This window comes from Cynocephalus volans, chromosome 3 (assembly GCF_027409185.1).
Source record: "Cynocephalus volans isolate mCynVol1 chromosome 3, mCynVol1.pri, whole genome shotgun sequence".
Classification (NCBI taxonomy): Eukaryota; Metazoa; Chordata; class Mammalia; order Dermoptera; family Cynocephalidae; genus Cynocephalus; species Cynocephalus volans.
In genome coordinates, this window is record NC_084462.1 from 55,127,212 (window position 1) to 55,147,906 (window position 20,695).

Consider the following 20,695-nt stretch of genomic DNA (forward strand, 5'->3'; position numbering starts at 1 on the left):
GCTCCCCGCCGGGACCTCAGCCAATCCCATGTTCCCACAAGGCAGCGCGGGAGCGGCGGGGGAGGGGGGGACGAGCTGCGTCCCCGGAACTCTTAGAAGGAACCATTCCGATATGGATGCGTGAGCGGAGATCTCATGTTAAAAGGCGGATCCCAGGTGAACACGCAACGATAGTTTTTATAGAGCATGTAAATGGGAATAAGAGTATTTAGTGGATCTTAGGAAGAGCAATCAGATGACTTTCCCTTCTGTACCCTCCCCCACAGGTGCTCATGGTGCTGGTGCCGCTCCAGGTAGGGACGCCGCCGACGGGAGCAGACTGGGGTCAATTCAAGTCATGCAGGTTGTAAGAAACGCGGGATCTTGGCTCCTGCGGTCATGGGCTTGGCCCCGGATGACTGGGTAAGAATGATTGTCCTCTCGAGCCGACGGCCACCCCCGGGGCTGAGGGACTGCACTCCTGCCCGTGTCCCATGAGCCACCGGGTTCCAGTGACCTTTAGGCCATGGATGTCACCGAGCTTTTCTTCGCCACAGGGTTGTGGCCAGGGCGCCGGCCCAGACCATCCACACAGGCTCTCAGGAGCTGCAAGACGTGGCGGCCAAGCAGGAAGTTGAGGAGAAGGCGGCGGCTCCGAGCCACAGCAGCTTCAGGTGAGGGCCACTTAGGTCCAACGCTCGGGAGACCACAGCCCATGACTCTTGCCCGCCACCCTCCAGAGTCAAGAGAACCAGTGGATTCTCAACCCTGACACTTGCCATCTGGGGAAGGTTATGCACATAAATCTTCAAGCTTCGGCTCTCTCATCTGAAAACGGGGATAATGCGGAGAGGTTGTGGTGAGAATCTATTACAATGAACCCTGTTTAGTGAACATTTTTGAATGAATGAGTGAATGTGTATCGTAAACATCGTTTTTCCTTCCTCGGAGGTGGAGATCAAGTCAGGCTAACAATAATCCCTGCCTAATGGAACAGATTATCGTACACTTTTTAGAGTTAGTCCAAGGTCCAGGGTGGATTTTGTGCTCAGCCCTAGGAACTGGCATCTTGCTTCTCACCAGTGCCACGACTTCTATTTGCTAGCTGTGTACACATTCGCTTAATTTTATGTCCATTTAACAAACATTTACTGAGCATATACTACATGCCAGGCATCATGCTGGGTGCTAGGAATACAAATAGAGAAGATTATTCTTCTCCACAAGTAGTTCACGGTCTTCCAGAGAAGACAAACATGCACACATTTCCACCATAATCTGATCAATAGTATAATGGAGGCAAGAACTGGTTTAAGTATGAAAGAACAAGTGTCTCACTCCTGAGGAAATCAGGCAAGACTGTGGAGAAGATAATGTGGAGCTTAGAAGTGAGTTGAATGGGTGTTCAGCTAGACAAGATAAAAGGTCTCATTGTAAACAAAGGTAACATTCTGTGTAAAGGCAAGCAATGTGAAAGAACATGGTGTATTAAGCTGTGAGTGTGTGTGTGTACGACTGTGTGAAGGCAGATGAGGCCAGCAAGACAAGAAGGAATCAATTCTGAGGATCTTGTCTGTCACACTGGAGCTTTTTACCCTGTCCCCACTGTAGGCAGTGGTGAGCTGCCAAAAGGATCTAAACCAAAATTCTGTTGTAGTCATTCAACAATGCCAGGCACTGTTCAGAGTGTTGGGGACATATCCCTGACCAAACAGACAAAAAGCCCTACCCCCATAGAACTTAAATTCTAGTAGGTGGGAGATAGTAAATAGGAAAATAAAAAGTAGCAAACAATTGGTAGTATAACAGTTGTTGGGATGGGGGGTTCAGCAGTATGCACAGCCACATTCTGTAAGACTTCAGCTTTTACTATGAGTGAGATGGGAAGCTACTGGAGGGTTCTGAGTAGAGTTGACATGATCTGCTTACATTTTAAAGGGATTCTCTTTGTCTGCTCTGTTAATATTAAACCACAGGAGAACAATAATGGAATTTGGTAGAAGTCTTCTAAGCACTTAGAAGATTATTGAAATAATTCAGGCAAGAAATGACGGTGGCTTGGACCAGGGTGATGGCCATGGAGGTAATATAAATGGTCAGACTGATATATTTTGAAGGAAGAACCAATAGGATTTGTTAATATAAGGTTTGAGAAAAAAAGAAGTGTGAAGGAAGACTCCAAAATTTGAGACCTAAACAACAGGAAAGATGGAGTTGTCATTTATTAAGGTGGGGAATACTAACTCTGCCATGTATATAGGAGCTGGCAAAGGTTTGATGACAGAGATCTCTCTCAAGCCTTTCCTACATTACAGATTGGCTTCCACATGTGGGGAAAAAAAAAAAAAAGATGGGGAATACTGCAGCAGTTTGGATTATGGTACTTATGTTTGAGATGCTTAATGAACATCTAAGTGGAGACACAATGTAAACTATTAGAAATGAAGTTCAAGAACAGATCTGGGCTAGAGGTATACAATTGGAAGACAATATGATATAGATATATTTAAAACCATGAGAGGACAAGATCATCAACACAGTAAGTGTAGACGAAGAGAGGTGGTCCAAGGATTGAACCCTAGAGTAGTACTCCGACATTTAGAGATTTGGTAGATGAGGAAAAACCTGAAAAGGAGAAAAGGAACCTCCAGAGAGGTAGTAAGAAAGCCAGGAGAAATTTATTTTTTAATATGGTTCAAGGCGGGGAGATCAGCAGTGTCAAATGTTGCTGATATGACAGACCTATGACAGAATTGCTCATTAAATTTAACAATGTGGAGTTGATTGGTGACCTTGATTAGAGCATTTCTGGTGGAGTGGTAGGGACTAATGTCTGCTTGAAGTGGACTCAAGAAGAATAGAAGAAGACAGGAAGAAACAGTAAGTATAATCAGTTCATTAGGGAACTCTGCCATAAGAGGGAACAGAGAAATGGGCAATAGCTTAAGGAAGCTTTGGCTTAAGAGGTTTTTGGGGTTTGAGTTTTTTTTCAGGTTTGAGACATGACAGTATGTTTTGCTGATGGGAATGATGCAGTAGAGAGCAGAAAGAATGATGATACTGGAGTGGGAACATTGCTGGAGCAGTAGGGGTCAGCACACAAGTGGAGCATTGTAGCAGGAGAGACAGCAAATACTGGACGCAGATGTTTGATGGAGCTGGAAGAAATTCTGATTGCTTCTATTTCTCTGTGAAGGCCATCAGCTGGCAGTGGGCAAGCAGGAAATAGTTGGAGGTTTGAGGAGACAAAAGAAGGTATGAAAGAGCCCTCAGAAGAGTGGGAGGAGACTTGACCTGGGGTTGTGCTGTGTGATTGCCAGGCAGCACTGAGGGTCCACTTGATGCTGGAAGTCATTAAGGTAGAGCAGTGATCTCAACTGGGAGCGATTTTGCCCCCACGGGACTTTCAGCAATATCTGAAGACATCTGTGGTTGTCACAACTTAGACAGTATCTAAGGTGGAGGCCAGGGATACTGCTAAACACCCCCACAGATCACAGGACTGACAGTTCACAGCTCTCCACAACAAAGAACTGTCTTGCACAAAATGTCAATAGTGCTGAGGTTGAGAAACCATGATACAGAGAGGGACCAGTTATGCAGGTGCATGCACAGGCTCAGAGTGGCTGGAGAGATGGATTTAACCAGGGTTAGGGGATTGCCAGGAGAATACAATAAAGTAAGGAAGGCAGAGAATTGAGAGTGTATGCAAGCGAGTAATTACCACAATTGGCCATGGGATTTAGTCTAGGTGGGAGAGACGTGAAGACATGAGGAGTATGAGGGATAGTGGAAAGCTGGTAGGATCAGTGGATTGTAGGTCCTGTGGGTGAAGGGTTCCTTGAGTAAGGGCAGTAGAAGGAGTGAGGTGGTGGCCAGAGTGTGGTGTTTGAAACCAAGGTTTTGATGGGGTTGCAGGTATTGTTAATGACAAGGGCTAGGTATGACCGCAGTAGTAAGTGGCCAGGGTAGCAGAGGACACATGATCGCTGAAGGAAAGGAGGTGAAGAAACAGAAGCCAAGGGGTTGGAGGAATCTTACAGAAATCATCAACAATTGTGACAGGAGTAGCATTATGGGAAAGTGAGTCAGGAGCTATGGTTTTTGCATTTTTCTGCATTTATTTGCCTTTTAAAAATTTTCTCTCACAGCGATTAGAAAATGGGTTGTCTCTCTACATTTGTCTTTTGTGAAGATAGGCATAAAATGGCAGACCAGTGCCAGAAAGCTTTGTCTTTCTTTTTTCTGGTTTCCTTAGGGTGAACAACTTGTTGGGTTGTATATTAGACCTGGAAAGTTTAAAGGCCTGATTGTGTGTGTCTTCAATGGTCAAGCTCCAAATCCTTCCTAGTTCCAAACCTTGCTATATATAAAAGGCATTACTTGATTACATTCAAACTTTAGTAGACTTGTGTTTCTTGACTCCCCAAGTCAGTAACAGAAATTATCAATGGGGAAATGATCATCTTTTAAACGTTAACATCAGCTAAGAGACTCATCCACTTGCCATCTGGGCATGTAGGCTGATAAGCCAGCACCCTGCTGAGGTTCTAAATCATCTCTAAGATGAGGCTCACAGGAAAAAATACACTTGTAACCATTGAATACCACTGTGTTATTGTTTTGTTTGGTTTGGTTTTTAAAAATATCTCTAGGGAAGCAGGCAGGGCTGGGGGGAGAATGGTGCTCAGATAATATTGTGTTTTCCAAAATGAATCTATTGTATTTCATGTGGCTGTGGGGGGTAAGAACACAAATCTGATTTGGGTGTGTAGGCAGAGTGGAACAGCAGGTTTACTCCCCTCTCAAAAGCTGAATGACAATTGTGTGTGTTTGATTAACAACCACAATTATTTGAAGTTGATACGACAAGCAAACAGAAAGGACATTGTTGGGGGGGGGGAGAAGGGAGGGAGGTTTTGGTGATGGGGAGCAATAATCAGCTACAATGTATATCGACAAAATAAAATTTAAAAAAAATAATAATAATAATAATAAAATAAAAATTAAAAAATTTTTATAAATAAATAAATAAATAATTTTTTTAAAAAAAAGCACAGCTTGTTAGAGCCAAACCCGTGGCTCACTCCGGAGAGAGCGGCGCTGGGAGCGCCAAGGCCGCAGGTTCGGATCCTATATAGGGATGGCCGGGGCGCTCACTGGCTGAGCGCAGTGCGGACGACACCATGCCAATGGTTCCGATCCCCTTACCGGTCACAAAAAAAACAAAACAAAACAAAAAAACACCTTAAAAAGCACAGCTTGTTAGGCAGAGCTCTGAGCTGAGGCATATCTCCTAGGTCCAAGGCCTGTCTTCCCTGCTAACCCTCTTCTGTTGTCTTCCCTGCTAACCCTCTTCTGTTTGTACCTGATTTTCTCCATCTGAAAACGAAAAGTAGAGTAGTCTTTGCTCTCCATAGAGTCGGTTACCCCCAGTCAACCATGGTCCAAAAATAGGTGAATACAGTACAGTAAGATAGTTTGAGAGAGAGCATGCACATAAGTGTTATTACTATATATTGTTATAATTGCTTTATTTTATTATTGGTTATTAATCTCTTACTGTGCCTAATTTATGAATTAAACTTTATCATAGGTATGTATGTATAGGAAATAACATAGTATATATAGGGTTTGGTACTATCTGTGGTTTCAGGCATTCACTGGGAGTCTTGGAATGTATCCCCTGCAAAGAAGGGGGTCTACTGTACTTACTTAAAGGTAGCCAGAAAATGGATTGGACAAGACAGTGAAAGATCTTGGACTCGACACAACATGTTCTCAACCCTGAGAATCACATCTGATTCTCCTGGGGTATTTGAAAAATAGATTCTCGGACCCCATCCAGAAGTCTGAGGTGGAGCTTAAGCATCTGTATTCTTCATGGGTGATTCAGATGTTCAGCCCACATTGACAGCTACTGGTCTAGGGTAGGGGTTGGCAAACTACAGCCCATGGATCAAATCTGGCCAGTTACCTGGTTTTGTAAATAAAGTTTTATTAGAACACAGCGACACCTATTAATTTACTGCCATCTATGGCCGTTTTTGTGATACAGTGGCAGTTTAGTAGTTGTGATGGAAACCTTTTGGCCAGCGAAGTCTAAAATATTTATTATCTGGTCCTTTGCAGAAAAAGTTTGCTAATCTCTATTCTTAGGGGATACTGGATTTTTTTTTTATAGTATTGATACTATGAGTATTAAAACTATTTTGTCTCATTTTTTTATAAAGTAGAGTCAAGATATTGTCTGTGGTTGATGAAACAAGAAATAGAGGTTTGACTATATTTTTTTAATTGCAGAAAGAGTAGCCTATAGATGACTTGAAATAGTGATATGTTTATACTAGCAGGGACAAAGGAAGGTGAGGGCTATGAATTAAATTCTCTTTTCTCATAGCAGAAGGTCACTAGGTATGTCTAAAGTCAACAAGTAAAGAAATAGCCCCATAAACACAGTGTTACAGATATATGAAGGATTGGAAAGGATTGGTGGGGGCAGCTACCTCAGGAGCAGGATGGGGGCAGGAGGCTATGGTTTTTCCTTATGGGTTCATCTGTACTGTTTGATTTTTTTTAAAACCAGGTGTTGTATTTTTTTGATTTAAAAAAATTAAGACAATTTTAATAAAATATTTCTTCTAATTGCAGCATTTACCCTCCAGTACCAGGACAGGAGAGTCCTCTGAGGTGGGCAGGAAAGAAATTTGAGGAGATCCCAATCGCACACATTAAAGCATCCTACAACAAGTAAGCAGGAAGGGAAGTGCATGGGCGGGTGTGGTGTGGGATTCTTTCTCCTTCACAGGGAGGTCAGGGGTGGCCCTGGAGGCCCTTCTCTGAGTGAAGTCGGGGTGCCAAATGCTACATGATGATGCTGATATAGAGGTGCCCTGGGCTAACTCCTTCTTGTTTAGGGAAACCACCTTCAGTCTTTACAAGGTTTATTCAGGTATCATGAAAATGTGAAATTGGTTGGCATATTATATTCATAAGGTTGCTCTCCTTGGGGATAGTGTTTCCTGATTCTGCTCAAGAGTTGGAGAGAGTATGTTAGGGGCAGTTGGTCCTGCCATGAAGGTATTTAGTGTTGCTGAGTGCTGCAGCCTAGGGGATGATATATAAGAAGAGAGGTGATTTACAAATAGATGATTTATTAATAAACTAATCACACAGTGTAAACCTCCAAATAAGTGTTGTCCCTTAAAAGGACTCACCTTGGGCCACTGTCCACCGACCTCTACCTTGTAGGACCGAATGTGAATAATGAGTTTAAAGTGACAAGATTAGTGTTCTTGTGTGGTTTACAAATGGCTGCTGAGGGAGTTCGCAACCGTGTGTTGGCAACGGAAGCATTGCTTGCATTAGTGACAGCTTTGCAGGTTAGCCCCTGCTTGGAAATGGGATCAGTATTTGGTCACAGCCTGCCCATCAAGCAATTTAGAGAACAGTACAGTAGGCTCTTGTAGTCACAGACTACAATGTATGGCACAGATGAAATGCTATAGGATTTACTTCGGTATTTGTCTGACCCACTTCAAATGAGAGCAGCTGGATTTCTTTTTCTTCCCCCTCAGGCTAATAAGGACATAGGTTATCTTTCTGCATTTTTTTTTTTTTAAGAGTCTATGGCCTACTCTACATACCACTATTTAGGCTGTCTCAGGAATAAGCAATTATCTTATGCTTCTGTTCAGTGTAGAAAACCCAAAAAGCCCTTGTAGGGGAAATAGCAGACACATAGCCAGGCTGACAAGCAGATGGTCTGAGCCCAGAGCTGACTCCAGCAGGTCTGCCCATACATCAGCATCAGGCTGGCCAGTCAGCTCAGTTGGTTAGAGTGCCACCTTTATTACCAAGGTCAGGGGTTCAGATTCCCCATACCAGCCACCCACCAAAAAATGAAAATTTTTTTTTAATTTAAAATTTGTTTTTTAAAAAAAGTGCTGGCCAAGTAGCTCATTTGGTTAGACCAAAGTCAAGGGTTCAGATCCCTGTACCAGCCAGCTGCCAAAAAAAAAAAATATAACTGCACCTCCCCTGCCCTCTTCTGTGAGCTCTCAGAAAGCTCTCCAGACCAGAAAGTAGGGTGACAACCATGGGGAAATGGAGAGCACATCTGAGGATTTCATAAAGTCATTCTCTTTTTTTTTTTTTTTTTTTTGGCAGCTGATGGATACAGGGATCCAAACCCTTGACCTTGGTGTTAACAGCACCATACTCTAAGCAAGTGATCTAATGGGCCAGCCCTTGTAAAGTCATTCTTAATTGTAATTTAACTTGTTAAAGTGATAGATGATTAGAACAAAAGTTTCACTTACTTAAAAAATTTTTTTGATTATGGAATAGAATGTCATAAGCATCAAAATTATCCAGTATGGTAATATTGCTAACTTATTTTAGGTATGATAATGGTTTGTGGGTTTTGGGGTTTTTTTAAGTTCTTATCTTTTAGAAATGTATACTGAAATTTTCCAGGTGCAATGATAGGTGTGAGATTTGCTTCAAATTAACCTATTGGTGAGGGGAGTGGGAACAGGGTTTATAGATGAAAGTGAACTGAATATGGGTGGATAACTGTTGAAGCTGGGTGATGGGCCCATGGGAGTTCGTATACTATTCTGTTCACTTTTGTGTATGGTTTGAAACTTTCCCTAATGAAGTCTTTTTAAAAATTACCTGATGTGAAATGTCTAATTTCTTAGGAAAAAAGCCAGACAAGGACATCACATCTAATTGAAACCCTAGCTTACAGGGAAGACACTAGGAGGAAAATGTGCCACCCTTCTGGGTAATGCTTCACCAACCTCAGATTATGAAGCTCTCTTTAGATATGATTTGTCACTTTTCAGTTAGGTATAAGGGATCATTCTGACCTTGCCTGACACTTCCTGCAGGAGTTCAAAAAACATTCATCTGAAAAGCTCAGAGTAGAAGCAGCCGAATTTCTTTTTCTTTCTCACTTGGGCTTCTAAGGGCATAGGTTAGCTCTCTCCTATTTCCTAAACAATCCTTAAATCCTATATGCCTTCTCTACTTTTCCCAGCACACAGATCCAGGTAGTCTCTGCCACTAACCAGCCCCTCGCCCGCACTTCCTGTGGCACGGAGGGGTTTCGGAATGCCAGGAAGGGCACAGGCATCGCAGCACAGACAGCAGCCATGGCTGCAGCAGCAGTAAGTGTGTGTTCTTTCTGGTTCCTTCTGTGGTGTGTTCCACTTTCTGCCTGACTGATCACTGTGCAGAGAATTCTCATTAAACCATTCAGGAGCACAGGGGTTTTTGCCAACCCTTGTTAGATGTTCTGACATTGGAGGTGGTTTGAAGAGGTCTGTGTGAAAAAGCTTCTCTTTTTTCTTTCTCTCACCTTCATTAGAGGTGAAGCAGTTGTTCTTTCATTCTAGGAGAATTCTTTTTTTCTTTTTTTTACATTTCTAAATTTTTTCTCATTGGTGACTGGCCAGTATGGGGATCTGAACCCTTGACCTTGGTGTTATAACACCACACTCTAACCAACTGAGCTAACCAGCCAGCCCCATTCTAAGAGAATTCTAGGAGGTAAGAGCTAGGGTACTGAAGGCTTAAGAACCAAACCCCCCTCAATTTAAAAACCAGTGGGGTGGGGTGGGGATGTGATAGTAGTCTATTTGGAAAGGTGATGGTATGGTGAGGACCTTCATACAATAGTAGTTCTAGTGTGAACTGTTGCATACCTTTCTAGAAGAAAATTGGCAGTGTGTTGCGTTGCTATTCGTGCATTTATTGAACATCTACAAGGGGTCTTCAAAAAGTTCACAGAGAGATTCCTATTATCTTTTAATTATATTTTTCCATGAACTTTCTAAAGTGCCGTTGCACTATATGCCGGACAATTTACATTCATTATCTTGAATATTCAAATGACCCTCAACATTACCCATGTTTTCAAGAGCCAGCTGAGATTCGGAGCATGTGACTTGCTCAGAGCCCTGCAGCCAGTTCACTTCTCTGATCTAAACCCAAATGGGTTTGGAACCAAAGCCTCTACACTTTCTGCTGCAGCACAGGCCTTACAAATGTTCACACTCTGCTGAACCAGAAATGTTTTCTGAAGGAAAACCTTGACCTTCAAACAAAGCTCAATGCCCCAAAATATTGATTGCTATATATTAATGATCATCAAAAATTAAAATGCTGTAAGTACCCAACAATGGACAGATTATATGTAATTACAATAAATATGACAGTGTTAACAGTGGCTTCTGCATGGTGGGTTATGAGTGATTTCTGTGTATTTTTCAGTTTCTATAATGAACTGCCTTTATAATCAAGAAAGAAAAATTTAACTCTAAGGAGTTTAAATGATAACACTTAAGTGGGTATTTAGGCAAAAGCCGTGAAGTCCAGGGTGGCATTTCATGGTCTGAAATTCTGCATTTACTCACCTGAGAAAAATCTGAGTGATATTTAGAAATCTCCATTAGGGGGCGGTGCTGTCCTAGGCTGAAGGGATCACAGTAGACTTTAATTCTGTGCCTTGAGTTCTGTGATCTCTGCTGGCCTCTGTCCTCCACTGCGGCCATCTGTCTTTTGCTCCCTCCGCTGTCTTCTGCCTCCCTTTTTACTCTCTGTGTGTGCCATTTCCCTGGAACTTGCAGCCCTCTTGCTCCCAGCATTAGTAGCAAGAGATGTGGATGCAGTAGTTCTCTGGGGCACTGACCACCTGCTGCTTCTCTTCAGAAAGCTACAGGGAAGGGCGTGACCCACGTCAGAGTCGTGGTGAAAGGTCTGGGGCCAGGGCGCTTGGTAAGTGACTGTGATTCTCCCTAATGTGTGTGCTTTCTTTAGTTAGTGAGAGAAATTGAGGCTTGAGAGATGAGTGGGGAGAGAATGGAAAAGCACCCTTTAGTGGATTTCCATGATGCCTGAAGTTTCTTTCTGTTGTTCCTATAATCTACTAAGCCGCTCAAAGCGAGCCTAGATCACTTAGGTTAATTCATGAGACACTTACTGAGTGCCTCCTGTGTGCCAGGCCCTGAGAATGGGAAGGCGGTCCCTGGGGGACCATCATGAACGGCTGGCTCCTCAGCACAGCCTGGTGAGCACAATGGTAAAGCATGAGCCCAGGCTGCTGGGAGCCCATGGGGGGTGCCCAGCACAGCAGGGATGGTCTTTCCTGATGATCATTAGCAGAGATGATCTTTAGCTTCCTCTAAGAGGTGACATCTCTCTGACTTTGCAAGAATAATGAGGTATTAGTTGGGGAGAGGGGAGAGGACACATTCCAGGCGGAAGAAACTGCTTAAGTAAAGCTGTAGAAGTATGACACTTAAGGTGTGCCAAGATCTGCAAGGAGTCTTTGTTCTCAGATTGTAAAGCACAAGGTGGACCGTGTTGAGAACTTGGTTAAGGGGTTTGGGTGGAGAACTTTGCTAGAGCGGGATAGGATTGGCACTGTACGTATAAGACTCAGTGAGCCTCCCTGCTGTCCTCCCTTCCCCACCCTACCCCATCCTGTCCCTCTCTGAGCCCTATCTGGAGATGCTGGGTTATTGTTTCTGGAACCATGCCATTCTACTGTTCCTTCTTCTTCCAGTCTGCCATCAATGGACTGACCATGGGGGGCCTGGAAGTGATCTCAATCACAGACAACACACCCATTCCACACAACGGCTGCCGCCCCAGGAAAGCTCGGAGGCTGTGATGAAAAGGAAGCATGCACTTGAACCTGACCTCAAGTCTTACCTCCGGTTGGACCTTGTAGGAAGCTCACTGTCAGAGCCATCTCCAGAAGAGGGCTGGTTGGAGACCTTTTAGGCTATAAGGGAAAGCTCTGCCTCCTTACACAGTGGCCTTTGCTTGCACCTCTGACTGGAGACAAGTGTGCCTCACAAGTCAGACTGTGTCTCTTATATGAGAGAGAGCTACAGGGGCAGCTGTGGTCACAGAGCCAACCTCTGTTCTGAGAAGATAAAGATTATCTGTACTATCTGTAGTAATTATGAGTTTTTTGATTCCAGAGTTGCAAACCATAATCCCCACTTCCTCTGCAAAAGAGATTGTAGATTGAGGTGAGACCCTAGATCGAAGGATTAAAATGTAAATGTGAGCTGCTGTTTGCCAGACACCTTCTTCTTTGGTTTCAGACATTTCTTTTGTAGCCTGTTAACCAAGGTACTAGAGCTCATCATAGCAACTTCTCTTATTATTGATTTGTAATTTGGCTCCCTATTGAAAGCTTTTTGCCACCTACCTCTGGATTCTGATAGAAGATTTCACCATCAGTGGGGATGTTTGAAGTTAACTTTAGCGTGTGGAAGGATTGTCTGCAGTTTGGATATTCTACAAGTGGACAATTAGGTTCCCCACACTAAAGTGGCAGTCATCTTTCACACGCTCCATGGGCTTCAGCAGTCCCAGCACCCAAGACGGAGTGGCCCTAAATGTAGGAATTGTATAAAACTGAGCCTTCTCTAGAAAATAGGGTGGATGGTCAGATGGGCTCGAATAGAGCCCAAATCAGGAAGTGCAGAAAAGTGAGTTGGGGCAGAACCCGGATAGTGCTGACAGGTGGGTGCACCTCAGGACCCCCCAGGCAGGACTGACTGCTCCCGCCCTTGGTCACTTGCTGGCATCCTCCCCATCGGCCAAACCCAACAGGAAGCAAGAAGGCAGGGGAGCCCAGTGGTGTGGTCCTTGGGGGCTCAGCCTCCACAGCCCGCAGAATGAATCTGGAGGGGCACACTGAGAGTAGCAGGTGCAGGTGGTTTGTGATTCCTAAAACTGAAACCCTCCTTTGTGCACTAGTTTTAGAAAGTGTTATTTTACTCACAAGAGGGCTTTGAAAAAGAAGACCTTGCCCAGGAGAGCCTACGAGCACAGACAGGACCCTAAGGACCCTAGAGGATCAATGGCCTTGGGCCCAGAAATGGATGCCTAGCACAACCCCTGGAAGCCAGTTGGGGGTTGGCTGCCTTTTTCAAAGTACTGGCAAATGTATGCTCCTTTACTGCTATGTGCTCTTGGTGCATGCTGTTGTTTCCAGTCTCTGAGCAGCCACTGAAACTTATGCTTTCTTAAACTTTTATGTCTTGTTTGTCTTGGCCTCTCAAAGACTGACCCTTCCCCACTCCCTTGGGGAGACTAAGGCTCCTTCACCAAAGGCTGACAAATTAAGGCAGTTGTTGTTAACCTGAAATGCATCCCCTGCTGCTGCAAGCCCTTCTCAGAAGCAGCAGGCGTCTCTGTCCTGAGAAATGAGGTGGAATGTGTGCTTGCACTTCTCCCGGCAGGCAAGAGGCAGGGCCTCACATTTGGGCCCTGAGTGTTTGAATAAGCAGGTGCTGGCATCAGCTTGTGTGAGATGCTTCCTTGTTTCCTGGCAGTAGGGCCTCAGATTATTTCTATGGGTGCATCTGCAGTTTTGCTTCTAAAGCTGATGGCATGGGACAGGCTGCATAAGGGAAGAAACCTATCTTCTCCTGTGCAAGCAAAAAGACAAATGCAATTTCTTTCCTTTCACATAGATGTGATTTTTTTCACTTCTTCAGCCAAGGTCATCATCTGACACCAAGATATACGATCACTGCCAAAATAAGCCTGTTTAACACCAGAGTCCCTGGATGGTAGCAGAATATCACTTGGCACTATAGGAGAAACTATTTCCCACTTGCATCTGCCTGCAACCTGGCTCTGACCTGACCATTTAAAGAAGAATGCATATATACCTTCCCCTTGGGCTCCTTTATTCTTTTTCTCTATTCATTTTTTCCTATTCTGGAAAGGCACATTGCTTTTTAAATCTAGGTACTATCAACCCAAAGAGGTGGAATGGTCACTACCAAAGCAGAAGTTGTTTGTTCAACCAAATTGAACTAACACAGGTTAGTCCATAAACAGGGCAGCTGGGCACTGGTAGGGAGAGAGATCTGGCGCTGTCACTACTCTCCTAGAGCTCACAGGCTAAAGAGGCCAGACAGTATGTGGCTGAGTTAGAATGAAGTTGCATAAAAGAGGCATAAATATTGGTGTTCAAGTGAAAGAGTGACCTTCTCAGTTTAAGAGATGGAAGAGATCACCAGGTTACTGGTTATGGTTTGGTTGGCATGTTCAGACTGCATAGAGAGATAAATGGAGGTAAAAGCTCACCAAAGGTTTGGGGGGGAAAGCAGGAGGTCAGAAAACATGCAGTCACCCCAGGGATAAAGAGCAGGGTAAACATGTGGAGGAGGAAGGCAGGTGGGTGTGTAGAAGGCTGTGGTCCAAAAGGAATGTGAGAGATTCTAGAGACAGCTCATTTAGAGGATCTAGGTGTCTAAAATAGAGTTGAAATAAAAGTCAGTGAGGTTTAAGTCGAGTAATTACAAGATGTGGACAAAGAAAGTTATCTTGATGTCAAAGCCCCAAAGAGGATGTCAGGGTAGGGGATGATGAAGTCTGTGAGATTCAAAGTGGAGTGGCCCAGAGTGTAGAGGGAACACAGGAGGAGGGGAGTGGTAGATAAACATGAATTTCAAAGTGAAGGACTGTTGAGTGGAGGTGCAACAGCCTTGTCCCGAGAGGCAGCTGAGGAGTTGGGGGTACACAGATGCCTATCCCAGGCCCTCAGGCAGAGGCAGGTGTGCAGCATTAGGTGAGGAAAGGGAAGGGGTGTTGGGGGGAAGGATGGTATGAGAGGCTGTCTCTCTTCAGTAGAATAAAGGTCTGAGAACCATGGAGGGAATGGCAAGGTCATCAGCGACATGGAGGAGGATGCAGCTGGGTCCGGCCAGGGGCACTGTGCAGTGACTGGATGGAGATGCCAGGAGAGTGGAAACACAAGCTGTTCAGCCAGGATCCGGACTGGAATCTGTGTCTAATATCCAATATCTACTCTGCTTCTAACCTTTTATAAAGGAAGAAATACGAAAGGTCAAAAAAGATGAAAAGATGTCCAATCTTACCAGTAATCAGGGAAATGGAAATTAAAATGTGTTACCATCATTCTGCAAATGTAGAGATGTGAAGCAGAGCCACGGCAGGGATGAGGTTGCCCAGGAAAGTACAGAGTGAGAGAAAGAAGACAACCAAGTCTGTAAATGCTGCCACAAGGAGACACTGCAAAGGAGGCAGGTATGGAATGATTAGAGACAGGAGCAGGTAGCTTCTCAAAAGCCAAAGGGGTCAGCAATTCAAGAAGGAAGGGACTGTCAAAATGTAGAACGCTGCCCAGAGGTCAGGTAGGAGCTGTGCAAGATGGGGACTGGAAGTGACCGTTGGGTGGCAATGTGGAGGTCATGGTTCACCAGAGGGAGAGAGGGTCAGAGACAGTGGAGATGAGAAAGTAGAGATTTGAGCCAATGGTGCTGAACTTTCTGGTAAAGGCTATCTTGTGGTGACAGAGAATATGTGAAGGGATCAGCACACTCCCATGCAACGCAGTGGGCCATGAGTCGGTGTGTGGAGGAGCAAAGAGGCTCAGGGCTGGAGAGAAGCAGATCTTAGCAAGGTAGGGAGAGTCCAGGCCTCTGCCGGACACAGCAGTGTGGAACCCCAGGGACAGGCATGCCCATTGTGTGTTAGGAATGACAGTGTCTGCTGTGAGCATCGTGGGCACCAATAACTAACACAGAATGTCCTTGGAATCAGTACACAGGGAACGTTTTTTGTTCTTTGCAACATTCCATGCAATCATTCTGAAACAAAAGAGCTCACGTGTGCGTTCGCGCTCTCTCTCTCTCTCTCTCTTTCTCTCTCTCTCTCTCTCTCTCTCTCTTTTTCTCTGCTCTCCTTGGGAGAATGTAAATAGCTAGAGTCTCTTCAGAGGGAAATTTGGCAATAGCTGTCAACACTAACATGCACAGACTTTTGGCTTCATAATTCTGGGAATGTGTATCATATAAAGAGAGCAGCACTGTCCACCAGAACTCCCTACACAAGGGAAACGTTCTCTGTCCGCACCACTAGTGTGTGTGGTAGACACTAGTCCCACATAGCTCATGAATAGGGCTAGTGTGACCAAGGAACTGAATTTTAAATTTTATTTCATTTGAATTAATTTAAATTTAAGTAGCCATATGTGGCTTGTGGTTACTGTACTGCACGGCACAGCTATGGATATTCTTTCCCATGTGCACCACGCAGGCAAAGATCCACTGAGGCACTGTGAGTAATAATGGTAAATGATTGTAACTTAAGTGTCCATCAATAAGGGGCTAAAGAAATTATAGTACACTCATATAATGGAATGTTAGCCCTGAAACAAAGCAAGGTATACTGCTAAGTGAAAGATAAGGGGGTGGGGGACAGAACAACGTGCATGGTATAGCAGCTGATTTTTGTAGAAAATATGTGTGCGTGTATGTTTTGCACATGCATTGAATATCTGGAAAAACACACTTCGTACCCTGAAATGGTAACATGCTTATATTTAGCTCCAGGAAGAGAAACTGAGTGGAAGACTTAACTTTTTACCTTCTGCTTTAGAAGTGGGTGCCATGTTGTTACTTATTCAGATTAACTTACAAACTAATTAAAATAAAACTAGAAATAAGTAACTTTTTAAAAAATGTACAGAAGCTGCAGAGTCAGGCATTATGTAAATTACCTGCTGAAATGTGCACATATACATTTTGACACACACAGATCTTGTAAACCACGGAGCTCTGCCCCCATTGGTGGTCCAATATTTGGGGGAAAGACATCTGATTTGGCTCTGAAATTTGTTCTAGCAATTAATCTGGCTTCTTCCTTCTGCCCACGCAGTTCACATCAAATTGGGCACGTGCTTTCGAATTAGCATAACAAGTCTTGCCAGAAAAGTGTTGTTATTGCTTGGCTGGAAGTAGGAACATACAGAGCAGACCGCTTGCTCTGTTTCCATAGTGCCCTGTGGCAGCTTAACCACCTTAGATTTGCATAATCCCCTTGAACTGAAATGTCAACAGAGGGGCAGTGTGGTGTCACAGGGGACCCTGGCTGGAAGGACACCTGTTGTCTAGACCCGGCTTGAGCACAGACTCACTATGTAGGCTGTCAGCCACACTTCCCTCCCCCAGCAGACCTCAGTTTCCCCCACAGAACAATGAGGGGCTGAGCAGATGCAGCTCTAGCATCCCATGAGCCTACACTTCATTCATGGCTGCAACGAAAGCCTGGATCCCTTGGGGCCAGCCCCGTGGCTCACTTGGGAGGGTGCGGTGCTGGTAGCGCTGAGGCCGCAAGTTCGGATCCTATATAGGGATGGCCGGTGCGCTCACTGGCTGAGCGTGGTGCAGGCAGCACCAAGGCAAGGGTTGCGATCCCCTTACTGGTCAAAAAAAAATAAAAGCCTGGATCCCGATGCAGTAGATCACTGTAATGGGTTGAATTTTGTCCCCCAAGTTTTATGTATTGGAAACTTAGCCCCCACTGTGACTGTTAAGAGGGTGGGAAATCCTATCATGGTAATTGAAAGGTGGGGCCTTCAAGAGGTGATTGGATTGTAGGACTGTGCCATAGTGAATGGATTTAAAATGGTGGTCAGAGGCATGGTTCTGAGGGCTTTAAAAGAAGAGGAGAGTCTGTCTGCCTCTCTCTCTGCTCTCTCTGCTTCCGCCATCTTGCAATGTGAAACCCCTGGGTCACTGTTGCCACCACCAGATGGACTTTAGACTTCCCAGCCGCAGAAACTGTAAGCAATAAATGTTTTTCTTTATAAATCACCCAGTTTCAGGTATTCTGTTACAGCAACACAAAACAGACTAATATAATCACATAGGGGGAGAGCCTCAGGAGTGTGACAAAAGCCAGATTGGGTGCCCCTGGGCTCTAGGCCTGTGCTACCCCTGGTTGCCCATTCCTTCCAGCTGCTGAGGTGGGAAGTGCTTGGGCTTTGGAGTCACACAGACTTGGGTTTGAAGCCCAGCTCTGCTGTGTGACCTTGGGGAAATGACTACATCTCTCTGAACCTCAGCTACTCCCACCTCCTGTTAGGTGCTGTTAGAGGGATTTGCTAAGATAACTGTATCCTGCTTGCATATGGCTGGTGTCATCAAAGATGGCTCTGCCTCTCCCACCCTCCACTCCTCACAGTGCTGTCCTCGCAGGGCCTCCAGCTCCATTATGTGGAGTCCTGGCTGGGCAGATAATGATGACTGCAGATCCATGCCCATCTTGCTGCCACTGTTATTATTACTCTCAAATATGTTTTCTGTGATTTTTCTTTTTTTTTTTTTTTTTTTTTTGCAGATGCCCACTGTGGGGATCCAAACCCTTGACCTTGGTGTTACAAGGCTGTGCTCTAACCAACTGAGCCAACCGGCCAGCCCCTCCTGTGATTTTAATCAGAAAATGTTCTGTGGGAGCCAATCACCTATCTTCTCACTCCCTTAAATCCACTCAACTATAGGTTAAGCCAGATTATTAAAAATTTGCAGCCAAAAATGAAAAGAAATTGAAAAGCCAAATGATTTGAGAGTCTGTCCTTCAAGAATCTGTCTTCCCTCCCTCCTTCCTCGAACATCTAGCAATACTCGATTCAAGAAGCCTGAACCCTGGTAACTGCCCTGAGTAACCTAGATGAATTTAGAGAAGGTCTGTTGATTTACCACAGCATGCTACCGCAGGACAGGGCACCTGTGAATGCAAGCATATGACTGTGTGTGGGTGTGTGTGCACGTGTTATGTGAGCATGTATGTGTGCGTGTGTGTGTCATATGAGTGTGGGGACATGTGCATGTGTTATGTGAGCATGGGTGTGTGCATGTGCTATGTGAGCATGTGTGTGTGTGCATGTGCTATGTGAGCATGTATGTGTGCATGTGTTGTGTGAGTATGTGTGTGTGATGGTTATGGAGATGAGAAGAGGGACCAAGGAACACTTCCTAGAGGAGGTGACACCTGAGCTCAACATAAGAGTTGGGAGTAAACGTGGAAGAAGAGGGGCAGCAGGGGAGCTTCCAGCAGAGAGGATGGCATGAACAAAGGATAGTGCACAGACATGATGTGGTCTGTGCAGTAAACTGCAAACGCTTTAGAGCACAGTGTGAGGTGAGGAGGTGAGGCAGGCTGAATAAAGAACCCCAAAGACATCAGGTCCTAACCTGTAACCTATAAATGTTACTTCATATGGAAACAGGGTCTTTAAAGATGTGATTAAATTAAGGATTTTGAAATGAGGCGATTATCCTGGATTATCTGGCTAGGTCCTAAATGCAATCACATGTGTCCTTATAAAATGGAGGGTAGAGGAAGATTTGACTACACAGACATGTGGCCATGGAGGCAGAGATTGGAGAGACACAGCCACAAGCCAAGGACTGTCATAGCCACCAGAAGCTGATGGAGGCAAGAATGGATTCTTCCCTGCTGACACCTCAGTTTTGGCCCAGTGATGCTGACTTCAGACTTCTTTTTTTTTTATTTTTAAAAAAGATGACCAGTAAGGGGATCTCAACCCTTGGCTTGGTGTTGTCAGCACCACGCTCACCCAGTGAGCCAACCGGCCATCCCTATATAGGATCCGAACCCGTGGCTTTGGTGTTATCAGCACTGCACTCTCCCAAGTGAGCCATGGGCCAGCCCTGACTTCAGACTTCTGACTTCCCAAACTGTGAAAGAATAAATGTCTGCTGTTTTGAGGTACCCAGTGTCTCACAATTTGTTACAGCAGCCACGAATCCAATGCAGAGGGGAGGAGAGAATGCTGGAGATGTCAGTGAGGGTGGAGAGAAGTGGGTAGGCAAATATTTGGGAGACAAATGGACAAGGCTTGGGTGGATTGTAGGTGGGATTAGGAAGAGAGAGGGGCAGCCCACTATCTGGTGGTCTGGGAACATCAGAAGGCCCAAACCGCTGGGGCACCAGGAGGTCCCTCTGTGGCCTGTAGGCAGTAGGAGCCCTGGGAAGAGTTTAATAGGGTCATAGCATGGTCGGAGATGTGATTTAGAAAGACCACCTCCGCCCACAACCAGGCACACCACCAGCACCTCGGGGCCACCCAGGGTCCTAAGGTATCGATCTGGGAGCCTCCAGCAACTAGGTAAGGAGCATGCCAAAAACATCACCTCCATGTGGGTGGCCCATCACAGCCACCACAACAACCACAGCTGCCACGAAAGTGGCTAGATGTCAAAACTACCACGCAGATGGTCTGCCAGCCACTGGAGTGCATTAACACAAGGAGAGTCACCAGCAGAGACCAAAGAAAAGAAAAAGATGTCTCTCTCCACAAAGCCCATTCCAGACAGACAGAAGAAGCATCTACTCTATGATAATTTGGGGGGACTTGAACACAACTCTCAGCATTGGACAGATCATCTAGGCAACAAGTCAACAGAGTAACCATTAGTCTTTCAGAGGGAGAGAAAAAATCTAGGGTTATCAGAGGTGGGAGGGGGAAGGGAGAGGAAAATGGGGAGAGATTGGACAAGGGGCATAAAGAATAAGTACGATTTGTCACAATATATATGCAAGTAATATTGATTTGATTGACATATGTCAACATTGAACCCAAAAAATATGTATAATCAAGGGCTGGTCCATGGCTCTCACTTGGGAAAGTGTGGTGCTGATAACACCAAGGCCGCAGGTTCGGATCCCTATATAGGGATGCCGGTTAGCTCACTTGGGAGAGCGTGGTGCTGACAACACCAGGTCAAGGGTTAAGATCCCCTTACCAATCACCTTTTAAAAAAAAAAAATATGTATAATCAATTATGATTCAACAAAAATTTTTTTTAAAAATAGACCACTCTGGGGCACTGTAATGGAGGTATCC

At 44.9% G+C, this 20,695-nt stretch overlaps 1 protein-coding gene and 1 non-coding gene across 3 annotated transcripts; both read left to right on the forward strand.

Annotated features, from left to right (window-relative positions):
- Positions 1 to 61: 61 nt before the first annotated feature.
- LOC134372983 (small ribosomal subunit protein uS11m-like) lies at positions 62 to 18,454 on the forward strand. 2 transcript variants are annotated; one of them, XM_063090352.1, is made up of 7 exons: positions 62 to 156; positions 267 to 402; positions 537 to 653; positions 6,631 to 6,729; positions 9,026 to 9,155; positions 10,699 to 10,764; positions 11,555 to 12,067. In XM_063090352.1, exons 1-7 carry the CDS (start codon positions 117 to 119, stop codon positions 11,660 to 11,662), a joined length of 696 nt encoding a protein of 231 aa, XP_062946422.1. In that variant the 5' UTR covers positions 62 to 116; the 3' UTR covers positions 11,663 to 12,067. The 2 variants fall into 2 exon arrangements, with proteins under 2 accessions (XP_062946422.1, XP_062946423.1); XM_063090353.1 differs by lacking the exons at positions 10,699 to 10,764; positions 11,555 to 12,067 and adding an exon at positions 18,166 to 18,454.
- LOC134374440 (small nucleolar RNA SNORA12) lies at positions 2,184 to 2,310 on the forward strand. The gene has a single exon (XR_010023285.1). It is a non-coding gene; the product is annotated as a small nucleolar RNA SNORA12 (small nucleolar RNA).
- Positions 18,455 to 20,695: the final 2,241 nt, after the last annotated feature.

Coding starts and splice junctions, on each gene's coding strand:
- LOC134372983 (XM_063090352.1), top strand. CDS start 117: ATGCGTGAGCGGAGATCTCATGTTAAAAGGCGGATCCCAG. Junction 403..536: donor GCTTGGCCCCGGATGACTGG/GTAAGAATGATT, acceptor TCTTCGCCACAG/GGTTGTGGCCAGGGCGCCGG. Junction 654..6,630: donor CCGAGCCACAGCAGCTTCAG/GTGAGGGCCACT, acceptor TTCTAATTGCAG/CATTTACCCTCCAGTACCAG.